Genomic DNA, 12,464 nt, shown 5'->3' on the forward strand with positions numbered 1-12,464 from the left:
ACTGCAGTACAGATGTGAACATTTAGCTACAATCTGACTGTGGGATTGAAGCCCACTTCTCAAACGCATGTTGATGAATACTGTAAGGCCAAAAAGGATTCTTTAAACGGCCTGGTGAAACAACCTACCCTTTGCAGGGTAAAAAAAATGCTATATCCACATTAACAGCCGCACTGATTGGTCATATAAGGAGTCAGGCCAGACCCGTCACATGAAGCGTTATTAGGCCTGATTAGCGCAGCGTTGCACGTTGAGCAGTACGCAGGCCTGCTGATGAAGGTGCACGATATTTAGGGTGAATGGCTTTAACCTGACAAACACAACACCTAATGCAACAGGTACACACAGTGACGTTTCCAGTGACCATCCATAACTTGTTCCTGTGACTCCCCGTCACTGTCCATGCCACACTGAGTGACGGTCAGTCTGTCCTCGTCCACATGATCACATTCTCAACACGCTATCATTTTTGCAGTTTGTAGAGTGCATGGATAATTGTGTGTATGTTTGTCCCTGCGATTGGATATAGCATTTCAGTTTACAACTCCTGACTTACACTTTGATAGAACAGTCACAACAAATACAAGAAACGTTTCTACACATGACGTAAAGAGATTAAAATTCACATTTCAGTTAAGGGATGGCGGCCAATCCGGATTCACTCCCATTTAATGCGGATGTCTGCATCTCTGCCTCGGTGGTGGGATTGTAAGAGCAGATGTTTTTTTTTACCTCCCTCCCTCCCTCTTAACCTTTCTCTGTGCGTCTCTCTACCCGGCGATGGGGATAAGCTACGCGAGGTCACAGCAACCAGACTTTTTCTTCTGGGAATCGATGTAGTCATGAATCTGGAACTTGGGTTCATTGGGCTGCTGTGTGGCTCTGTGCCGCAGCTCCCTGATGGAAAGAGAGATGCAGGAAGTTAGATACAGAGGGGGTGGATGTGTGGGACGCAGCACAGGCAGGGTGAGCTAATCAAGAGAATGAGAACGGAAGAGAAATCCGTAGTAAAGGAGAGAGATGTCCCTCTGGACTGAGATGTAATTATTTTTCTACCTGACTAGATTTCTTCTTTTTTTTTCATTTCCTGTCATTCAGTGAAAAATGTATGCAAAGGGAACTCGGTTAAAAACGGACATCTGACAGTTAAAGCTTGACGACCAAACGGGAGCCTCAAATAACAATCTCATTCCAATCAGCATGAACAAACAACAACATAAACAGCCGTGTGTTTGTTGTTGCTGGAATCAGAGGGGAACCGAAGAAAAGTGTGAAAGTGCTCAGTGTTCAACAAGATGTGGGCTGGAACCATAGAGAGTCCTCCACTTATAACCTCTGTGTTCATTACTCCACACGCATTACCATGAGAAAAGTAAAAAAAAAAAAATCCCTTCACAAGTATATGTCAGCGTATCAGTTTTATCCTTGGAGTATTTATTCTTTGTTTGGTTTTTCTCTCGTTATTGCTGTTAATTATTCTCTATTCCATTCAAGGAGGCTGAGTGAGTGTGTTGATAAGTCTCTTCTATATACAGTTCCCTTTAATCATCTGAGTGTTGAACATTTTATTCTGAATCTCTGCTTTTTAATATGCGGCTTTGGCAGCCATCACGCTTCTAACCATCGGATTTCATAACCTGGCAGGCTGCAGGGATTTGCTCCCACTTAGCCACAAGAGCATTACAGAGAAGGGCATCGAGTATACAGTTCACACTAATGCTGTTGGATGGGATCGATGCTGGGAAAACGTCCGGGCCAGACAACTTCTTACAAATAAAAGTTTCAATAAAAAGCTTTATGAGGCAAAACTTTGTCCAAGGAGTGATGCTAAAATAAGAGGTTTCTTTTTTTAATGGAAAGAAAAAATAGCAAAGGATCATACATCTCTTAAATTTGCACTAATTTGTCTATCTATCTATTTTTTTCCACAAAAAAATGTTAAATATTTCTGAAAGGTCTTTTTTTTTTCTTTCTTTCTTTTCTTGAAATGAAAGCATTGATCAGCAAAGCTTTTACTCACTTTGCTATGGCATGAAAGGCCAGCTCTACATTGACTCCCGTCTTTGCGCTGGTCTCCATAAAGGGAACACCATATTCCTGAGATGGAAACACATTAGAGGGGTGAGTGGGTAATTTGCTGCTGGCAACACGATCACACGGAGCTTTCACACTTTACCTTTGCCAGCTTCTCTCCATCCTCCGTCTTCACGACCCGCTCCGCGGCCATGTCTGCCTGCAAAATAGTAGCACCAAGCGGGGCAAATCATCACAGCGAGGTCAGAGGTCACAAGCTCTCCATACTGCTCCAGTGATGCAGCATCACGTCGAGCCACACACACACACTCTTATCAGGCGGCCCTGCAGCCGGGTGCTGAGTCAGACCTCCTCAAGACTGATGAGATATCAGAAAACTTCACCTCCAGCAGAAAGGCAGGACGCCCACAGCTGGATGCTGACAGCCCTGCTGCTCTCACAGCAAATGATCTGAGCTGCGACTGCTGGGTGACATCTACGACCCCGGAGACGTTTAAGTCCTCCAGCTGGAGCTTATAGATTTGTTTGCTGATGATTGAGTCGCAATGAGACATGAAAAACGCCGCTTTCATCACCAGCAGCGATGTGAAATAAATGGTTTCATGCAAGAAAAGCTTTACGAAAGTAATAGGATAGTTTTGTGGCATGTTTTTTTAATGCATCATGCTCACTCATAATGGGTAAGAAATAATTTTGTTGACTTTGTTCTTACTGCAGGGAAATTATTTTTCGCTGCACACGTTCAGAATATGAATCCACACAGGAGCACACAGACGACAGCGCAGGAGGAGAGTTTGCGCTCATGCATGTTGCTGCCCTGCGGATACATTTTCTGGCTTTTAAACATTCCCACGTCTGTCTGAGTGCGATAAGAGTGTGTTAAAATTATGTTAAGGCACCAGTTGTCCTTCTGATCTCTTTATATAGCGCAAAAAAAAAAAGGAAGCTTCGCTCACCTTGTTGCCGAGCAACATGATGACCACTTCCTTCTGGGCATACTCGTGTATTTCAGTCAGCCAGGCCTTTAAAAGTACAAACGGCATTCAGATACGTAAAAGGGAGGGTGGAGGATTGCCTACAGAGCCGTGTTTGAGCTGTGATCAATCACAGCGAGACTGAGTTAATCTTATCCTTGAACACTTTTATGGCGTTTCATTACCCAAACTGGCAACTGTGCAGCGAAGCAAATGATAACATCATGTCATTTCCAAAGAGGGCTGTGAGAAAATGTTGGAAGACCTCGTGGCACTTTGCATGTAAATAGACAGTGAAGCGTTCAGCTCGAGAGGGTTTAGGGATATGAAGGAGAACACTGTGAAGAGAAAGGGACAAAGAGAGGGCGGGAAAAGTAATTTGAGCCTTACCCTGATATTGTCAAATGATGGCTTGCTGGTGATATCATATAGCAGAAGTAACGCTGCAACAGGAAACAGATTTGCTTTAGTTGCATTTTTAGCATTGTCTGCATATAGTGTTATGTAAAACACACACACACACACACAGAGACACACAGGGCATGAAAAAGTAAAACTGAAAAGGCAAAGGTTACCCTGGGCTTCTCTGTAGTAGGCGTGAGTTACGCTGCGGAATCTCTCTTGGCCGGCTGTATCCCAGATCTGTGTATAAAACCACACAGTTACACAGCGGCGATATGTGTTTTCTAGTTTAGTTTATCCCACATTAATGAGGTAGAAGCTAAATCAGGCCACGGAGGGAACTATTTCTTCTTGAAAGGTTGGCTGTTATTCCTGAGCCCCAAAATATCCCATTTGACCAAAAGCCTGTTATCCCAAGCAGAAACGGACACTGTTCCAAAGGCCCAATATTCAGAATAGACACCTCCATTTTTTCTCCTATAGGAGTTTTCCTCCTGTCATATGTCAGAGTCAGAGCGGGATTAACGTTAGCGCAGGTCATTTGGCATAAGGTCAGAAAGACAGGTCCTCCATTTCAGCACCATGGACAGAGCCAGCTGCCATTAACAACTACAGGGAAGGATTATAAGTGGATCGTATCCAAATCAGTTTTAATGATGGTTGATGGGGAGATGGGGCGCGCACACTTTGTTTGCTGATATTGTAGTTTCCTCTTATATATTGGAATGGGATCCCGTCCATCTGTTCCACCGTTTAACCAGAATGAAAGCACCAAATGCCAGTTTTTTTCTCGAATAAGCCATTTCTCTTTGCCTTTGTTCAGCAAAGACTCGTGGCGCAGAGCCTCCTTTGGAATTCAGCACAGGCTGGACGACGCAAAGACAGAAGCAGAGTATTTACTGGAGGCACCGCCCCCACTCGCTGCTGGATGAACAGGTTATAATGATAGATGCTATCAGTCTGAGATGAGCAGTCCCAAGAGTCCCTCCTGCTGATACTGTATCAGACATGATGATTGGGTTGGAAATGCAAACAAGGACAGTCAAATGAATACAAAGCATTTCTGGATCAACACTTATTGATTACCCGGATGAAGCTGCCTGATGACACAGGTCTAGAGAAAAGGTCTGTGTTCTCACCTGGAGTTTAACTTTTAGATTGTCCACATCCACCACTTTGTTCTGCGGGAAATGAGAAGAGCTGTGAGAGACTGACGGATCACCGTATGCTTTAAAGACTGGAGTGCTGTGAAAACAGCACAGGACAGAACAACAAAAATCACGGCGCAGTAAAAAAAAAAAAAAAGCTTGGAGACTCAGCGTGTGGTAAAAGAAACAAGACAACTCAAAGTCGCTTTAAAATGCTGGCAGGGAAAGTAATTTTCAACACCCACGCAAAAAAGGTTGTGGGATTAGACTTAATTGTACCACAGCGATAAAGACGCCTGGCAGCATAACAACTGACTCCCCCGTTAATTTCCTGCAGCCATGAGGGGTGCCCTCTGGTTTCCTGTGGAGACAATGCTGGCATAAAACATCCTGTTGTGACTAGTCAATGTGTTGAAAGGGCAAAACTCGGGGAATTCAGAATGCACTAGAAATATAGTTTATAACGTACAAAAAAAGCATTCAGGCGATGGTGCCTGACTCCACTCCAGCATTCTGTTTCACCTTAAATGTCTGTTTTTTTGTGTTTGTTTTTGCTTTTTTTTTATTTTCAGTGTTATTATAACCATTGACAGGAACAAGCCAAGTCATACCAGCACTGTCAACCTTGTGCAGCAAAAACCACCAACGAGAGAGAGAGAGAGAGAGAGAGGCGGCGATGGAGGAAGTGTGACCAGAAAATGTTCTGCAGCACTTAGTCAAACGCTTCGTAACTTCATCTGTGACAGATCGCCACAAGCGGTCTTTCCTGCACAAGTACAAACGGACGCCCTAAGAAATCCAGAATGTGCAAAGGAAACCGCTGCAACATGCTGAAAGCCTTCCCTGGCAGTTATAACTACCACTTGCTGAACCCTCTCTTTTGGCAGAATCGACACGGTTCAACCGTGCATTAGTTGCCATGGGATTCCACCCCCCCCCCCCCCCCACCCCCCCAATTATGACGTGAAAGGAGGCTGCATGCTGAGTAACTGCTACAAGGAAGCATTCCGAAAATAGACCAGCCATGTTACAAGCTGCCACAACAGCCTGCCTGCCTGCCTATCCATGCGTAGAGGACAACATCAGCGTATTGACTCGATTGTTTGACTCGTTTCTCGGCGGCTTTTCAGAAACGTAAGCAGGAAACAAACATTCCAACGACCAAATCCATCTTTTTTCTTTTTTTCATGTAAATGAGAGTCACGTCCATTATTAATGCATTTAATGAATGTCTGCAGTGCTGGAGTAGGGACAGGATGGACTAATCATGCTACTGAATAGCCAGTGTCCATATAGCTCTATGTCAGACATCCAACATGCGCTCTAATGTCTACTGTCCAAAGAAAACATCGGTCTGACTAATGCAGCACAGTTTCTTACTCAAATCACCTCTACTCGACTTGCCATTAGTGAGAGTGTTTTGCTTGGGATGTTTGGGGGGGGGCTACAAACCACTTGCTCCTATTATCAGGTTCATGCCAGCAGAGAAGGATGTGCAGTGGAAAGCTTCTGTGTGTGTGAGTGTGTGTGTGTGTGTGTGTTTGTGTGTGTGTGTGTGTGTGTGTGTGTGTGTGTGTGTCTCCTCCAAGACCGAGCTGAGCTGCAGCCAGACTTTGCAGGAGCGACAGGGACGTGGGCAGGCATCTGCCAAGACATTTATGAAGCCGTCCTCAGCGCCTCACAGCACAAGTGGCCTGTGAACCGGACTGACTGGTGAGGATTTGTACCTTTGGTGCTATCATCGCAATAAGGCGATAATTAGACCAGTGACACTCTGACAAGTGGATAACCCTGTGCTTCATGAATCTCATGTTATTTTTAGCCAGAAGTGGAACATAACAGGAATGGAAAACTGCTGAGAATACCGTGAATCGTTTTGTGAGTCTCTGGCGGTGCGGCTGCATTTCTCTCACCCTGAAGTCGATCCCAACGGTGGCTATAAAGTTGCCTCCCAGAAATGCTCCGTCTTTAAAGCGCACCAAGATGCACGTCTTCCCCACGGATGAGTCTCCCAGCAGCATCACCTACAACCAAACCGACCAATCAGAGAAGAGGGACAACAGATTACTGACAGTGTGGGTAAAATGATGGGTAGGGGGTAAGACTCACAACCATCAAAATGTAGCAAGTTGAAGTTGCATAAATTATTGTGCAAAGGAGTGAAATATTTCACAACCGTTATCATAACATTCCAGCCAGATGAGGATGTTGTGCAATGTCTTACTCAGTCAAGGCGTTTCTCACAAACACAACACAACTCTGTGATCGCTGCAAACTGTGTTATTACAGTGTCTCACGCAGTCATAACTAAAACAGCAGGATGTGTTATTACACGACTCCTAGTCGAGTTAAAACAGCAGGATGTGTTATTACACGACTCCTAGTCTAACTAAAACAACAGGATGTGTTATTACACGACTCCTAGTCTAACTAAAACAGCAGGATGTGTTATTACACGACTCCTAGTCTAACTAAAACAACAGGATGTGTTATTACACGACTCCTAGTCTAACGAAAACAGCAGGATGTGTTATTACACGACTCCTAGTCTAACTAAAACAGCAGGATGTGTTATTACACGACTCCTAGTCTAACTAAAACAACAGGATGTGTTATTACACGACTCCTAGTCTAACTAAAACAACAGGATGTGTTATTACACAACTCCTAGTCTAACTAAAACAACAGGATGTGTTATTACACGACTCCTAGTCTAACTAAAACAACAGGATGTGTTATTACACGGCTCCTAAAGCAGCATACTGAATTTGTCTTTCACACGGTAACTCAAAGCTGTAGCACAATAAATGTAAAGCCGTTAAAGTTGAATATAACTTCTCCTTTTGTCTGCGGGTTCGTTACAGGTGTGTGTGTGTGTGTGTGTGGTGTGTGTGTGTGTGTGTGTGTGTGTGTGTGTGTGGTGTGTGTGTGTGCAGAATGGGAGGGTCGGTCAGGAGCAACAAGTACAGCCCACACCATCGGCAAACATTTGCGGACATCAGAAAGGGCGTGCGGAGCGACCTGGAGAGATTTACGCGCGCTGAAGACTTCTTTGTGATGCGAATGAATGACGCATGCAAAGCACTGACCGTCCTCAACGGGGAGGACGCACAGAAAGCACCAACTGATGATGAATGGCATCTTCCACACGTGGGCAGGCAGCAAACACCCCCCCCCCCCCCTTATTAAAAAAAAACTAGACACCTGTTCTGACGACAAAAAAAACACACACAAGTAAAACGGGAATACACACCTTGAAGGCAACATCATAATACTCGTTAACGGACGCGCATCTCTCCAACACATATTTGGATGTTCCGTTTTTAGTCTGCTTGTCCGTCAACGATGTCTTTCTTGAAGACATCGCAATGGCTGAGAGAGATAGAGATAGAGTTAGAGAGAGAGAGAGAGAGAGAGAGCCAAAACCACAGTTATCTCGGGGATTGTGTCCAAGAAAGACGCGCGCGTTGTCCGTGAGATCTCCGCCGCTCAGTCCCGCTGTCCGGCCGCCTCCGGCAGCGCCTCTGTTCGCATCGCTGCTTGTGCCGACCGAAGGATCCTCTGGAGGAGAATCACACCTTGAGATCACACCTTGACACGACACGGGAAGATGACGGTGGAAACTTGACAAACAATCGAGCAGCAGTGACGGCGGCGCTCCGACGCGCACCGGCGATGACAGACAGACGAGGCGGGAGCGGCTACATCCTGGCGTGGGCAGATGGTCTAATGAGTGCGCGAGGACGTCGTCAGCTCCGGTAACACCACGTCTCCTCCTCACCGAGGAGGCATCGGTCTGTCTGTCAGGATGACATTGTTCCTCAACCGGCTGCGGGGGGGGGGGGGGGGGGGGGGTCGTGGGGGGGGTCAATCTTGACTCACCCGCCACAGGTGGCGCTTGATCATTGAGGAGCGCCGAGGATGCGCGCGCTGATGGATCAAACGCACCTCGTGTAGACTGGTAATAATGGGATTGTTATTGTTAACGCCAAATAAACTGTGCGTAAAAGGGCGCGCGTCTCTGTGCAACCTTTACCCAGAATGCGTGTCACAAACGTTTCCTTTGAAAAGTAGACTGTAAAATGGTGACATGATAAACTTTTGCCAAACTAGTGTCCGTCTCTCTCTCTCTCTCTCTCTCTCGTTCTCTAGGTTCTGTCCAAGGTTTCTGCCTGTTAAATGGAAGTTTTTCCTTGCCTCCGTTACCAAAGTGCTTTTCTCTTGTGGGTCAAGTTGGGTTCTGTCTTTCCCTGCTACTCCTCTAAAGTGCCTTGAGATGACTTTCTGGCGCTATATAAATAAAACTGAATTGATTGATCCTGTAAATATTGCTGTCTCTCCCATTTGCTTAATTAGCACATCATGCATGTCTAAATGGTTTCACTGGGACTATTTCCCCCCTCACGGCGTTTGTCTCCCCCCAGTGTTCAGGTCCTGAAAAAACTCCTGTCAGTGGCGTCAGGACGAGTGTCACAGTCAGAGCGCTCTAATGTTATATAAGTGACGTGTAATTTCTTCTTATGAACACATCGCTCTATGTAATGTGATGCTGAAGGCAGCATCTAACCCCCTCCGACGTGATGAAACTTCATTTGAAGCAGTGTGTTGGTATATTTTGCACCGCTGACTTTAAATCCAGTTGACGTGTGCAGAAAAGTATCTTCTTTTGTTTTGCTGAGAGTTTTCCTGCAGGGTTTATTGGTGCCTTTGAATCACACCACAGACTTACTCTAACACGCAATGGCAATGCTGCACATTTCTGCCTCCTCTGTGCTCTTCTAATGGCCAAATATCCCGCTCCTGCTGCTGGAGAGCCCATATATACATCTCTGCTGTTTGTCTTTCACCTCAGAGGAAGCCCCCCCACCCCCCCTCCACGCACGTCATAAAGCATAAAGTCACACTTGTTATTAGGAATTGCTTTGTCCCAAACATCCAGCAGCAAACAGCCTGCCGTCATGACATTCATCACTATAGTGCACTCGTCACAGTAACACAGTGTTATACGAATGCAGTGAGAAGATGCAACAACCCACTCCAGAGAACACCAAATATTCATGCTGCACTTTCCTGTTACATAAACAGGAGAGAAGAAGATTTGCCCTGCTTCATTCCAAAGCGTCCATCGGACGGGAGGGAATGGATGAGCGAGGAAGTAATGGCTGAGAGCAAATACAAAATGAAGCGTCAGGCTCCAGGGCTGCGCACCAGCCTGAGGCCGGTGCATGGTGCGTGTTCCAAGCGTAGGTTACTGTATATCATCGGCTGTTGGTGACAATGTGACAGCTGAAGGTTGGTGCATTGCCTCCAGGAGAATGGGGGGGGGGGATTGGTGGTGAACCGGGCATGCATTGGAGGACGTGTGTGCGTGCGTGTGCGTGCTTCAGAGATGGACGCTCCGTCTAATTGCGTGTCTTGATGGGGTTTCATTTCATGAAGGAAAAATATCAGTGATCAGCATGAAGAAGTTTACTTATTTGAAAAAGTAAAAAAGATGAAGATGTTTGTAACAATCTTGTTTGATAGATTCATTCTTTCTCATTCTTCAGACTAAGAGTCTTGGGGTTTGGCCCTCAGGCTGGGAACCCCTGGACTCTGATAGTACATAGTTCATTGATAACAGTAAATTCTTTAAAACAGAAATGTGAACGATCTCGTTTAATCAGTCAAAGCACTTCCACTATCCTCTCCCAGATTATGCCTATTCCATTTTCAGAAAGCTCCCCTTTTGTTCTTGAGCGATGAATCTGTGCTCGTAGCCACTCGCACTGCGGCAGAATGTCTGTAGCCCAAACTCAGAAAGCATCTCACCTCCCATAAAACAACCGCCCTCATGCAGAAACGCTGCTTGAAATGAGCTGACGTTTATGCATTCGGAGGATAGATGCTGTTTCATTCAGCATTTTGGAGCTCAGCAAACATCCAACTTTGAAGCAGCCTTTGAGTTTCAGCTCACGTATCTGCTCGAACCAGAAGGACTTTTTTTACAGCAGAGTGAAGTTGAATGTGCAGAACTTTCGGATGATGAAAGTGAGCGCTGCTGTAATGCTGCTCCTCATGTGGGCTGTTTGAGACTTCAAATGAGTCTGCCCTGTTGGGAGGGGGGGGGGGGGATTATAAATGTCAACAGGCTGTATGCACAAGCAACCCAAAATGAAGCGGTTACCAGGGCAACAAGCCTGATTGATGTCCACATCCACCGCTGTGGTGACAGGCGAGAAGTAATGGTTGCCACGCCCGAATAGAAGGTTTGGTTTTATGAGTGTGCCACATCTCAAATTTTGTCTCGTGGTGCACAGTGATGAGTAAAGTATCTATATGGAGAGAATTGTTTTTCTTTTTATGCAATCAAACAAAAAATGGACGAGCAAACACAAAGAATAAGATGCTACTCCAAGACAACCAGACAGCTGAAGTCAAGAGATGAGGTAGAAACAGCACGAAACCTTTAAAGTGGCCTTTTTATTGAGTCATCAGTCACTAAGCCTCTTCCATGAGGTTTTCCCACAGGCATGCAGTGACACTCGTCGATGACTCACAAATCTCCCACCTCCCAGTAAAAAAACTGGTCCCTTCCAACGACACCAAACACCCGGGACTGTCCCATAGAAAATGACCAGACAGCAGTTTGTAAGCGTTAAACAGAGCACTTGGAAACGAACAGACAACCTTACGCACGTCCCCTCAGACAGTATACAGTATAGAAAAATACATCTGTTACACCAATTATTCTGCTCGCGTCATTAAAACCGAAGCTTCACTGAAGCAACTGTGCAAGGTAAACAAGGTCACTTAAAAAGTGTTGGCCAGCGATTATTTAAGAACAAAACAATGTCACACGACACTCAGTATAAAATGATAATACCCAACAGAATGTTCCATACGCTCTGGAATTCATCGCTCATCTCTGAATGCCATTATTTCACAATAAACACTTTGTGAAGGCAGCTTGATCCTTTTGAGGACATTAAAATCAACACGTGTATCTAACAGCGGGATGCTTTGCTTGCGTCGGATGAGGAGATCTGTGTACTGCTTTTCACCTTTGTCTAGTAAATTGCACTGAAGCTGCTTCCGGCATCCACAAAGGCTGGCTAAGCTCCGTTAGCCACCTTCCCTTAACATTCATACCATACCAGAGAACAGAAAGAAAAAAAAAAGCAGCCGACAGAACATTCTCAACTCGCTTGTTTTAACAGTCTAAGTTGTGAGGCCAGCTTTGTCCTGTAACGTTGGCGTGTTTGAATTGAGTTGAGATCGTCGTCTATTTCACGGGAATTTCAAATGTTCCAGGAAATACCATACAAAACAAATTCATTGTAAACACTCGCTCTGACACGGAATAAGAAAAAGAAAAAGAAACAAAGAAGCCTGAACCTTCCACCTTACTCGCTTCCCTAATATTTCCCTATTTCAGGTTGGAAGTCCAAGCATTAAGCGACGTGTCTGTGCAGGTAGTTTGCATTTAGCCTCTTGTAAAATTAAGTGATGTAACCTTATCCACGGGTTTTATCTTCTCACACTCCGTTACAATATAATGCATCAAGGAGCAGGGCTGCTTGCGTAACAGAAAATTTAAATACTTCAAAAAATGTCATTCCCATGATAAGACTAAAAGGATTTGAACACGTGCATTAAAAAAAAAAACCGTACCGTAGGCAGAGACAGTGGATTCACTGGCGCCGCCTCTCCGTGTGACTTGGCCACCTTCTGTAAAGTGCACTTCATCCGTCTGCTCCGCCACGCTTAGGTAATAATGCTTCTAAAATCAGCACAGCAGTAATGATTCAACTCTCCCTTAGACATGACGATGGAAAGAAGACCGGCATTGAGTTTAAACTGCTTCAGCAGAGGAAACTGAAACTGTGCGTTCAAACACGAGCCGAGTGTTCCCAGTCAATCGGAC

The 12,464-nt window shown here is 45.2% G+C and overlaps 1 protein-coding gene across 1 annotated transcript; it reads right to left on the reverse strand.

Annotated features, from left to right (window-relative positions):
• Positions 1 to 648: 648 nt before the first annotated feature.
• On the reverse strand, positions 649 to 7,922 carry LOC137905716 (ras-related protein Rab-37-like). Its single transcript, XM_068749968.1, has 9 exons — positions 7,812 to 7,922; positions 6,472 to 6,582; positions 4,550 to 4,591; positions 3,584 to 3,650; positions 3,399 to 3,451; positions 2,991 to 3,056; positions 2,177 to 2,233; positions 2,021 to 2,097; positions 649 to 897 (listed from the first exon to the last, which is right to left on the reverse strand). Exons 1-9 carry the CDS (start codon positions 7,920 to 7,922, stop codon positions 792 to 794), a joined length of 690 nt encoding a protein of 229 aa, XP_068606069.1. The 3' UTR covers positions 649 to 791.
• Positions 7,923 to 12,464: the final 4,542 nt, after the last annotated feature.

The sequence above is a fragment of the Brachionichthys hirsutus genome, chromosome 16 (assembly GCF_040956055.1).
Source record: "Brachionichthys hirsutus isolate HB-005 chromosome 16, CSIRO-AGI_Bhir_v1, whole genome shotgun sequence".
NCBI lineage: Eukaryota > Metazoa > Chordata > Actinopteri > Lophiiformes > Brachionichthyidae > Brachionichthys > Brachionichthys hirsutus.

Bases quoted from the DNA above. Each gene is read 5' to 3' on its own strand.
- LOC137905716 (XM_068749968.1), bottom strand. From the start codon at position 7,922: ATGTCTTCAAGAAAGACATCGTTGACGGACAAGCAGACTAAAAACGGA. The intron at 3,452-3,583 runs GTAACCTTTGCC...TTCCTGTTGCAG, and splicing joins CTACTACAGAGAAGCCCAGG to CGTTACTTCTGCTATATGAT. The intron at 3,057-3,398 runs GTAAGGCTCAAA...GTACTTTTAAAG, and splicing joins CATCATTTGACAATATCAGG to GCCTGGCTGACTGAAATACA.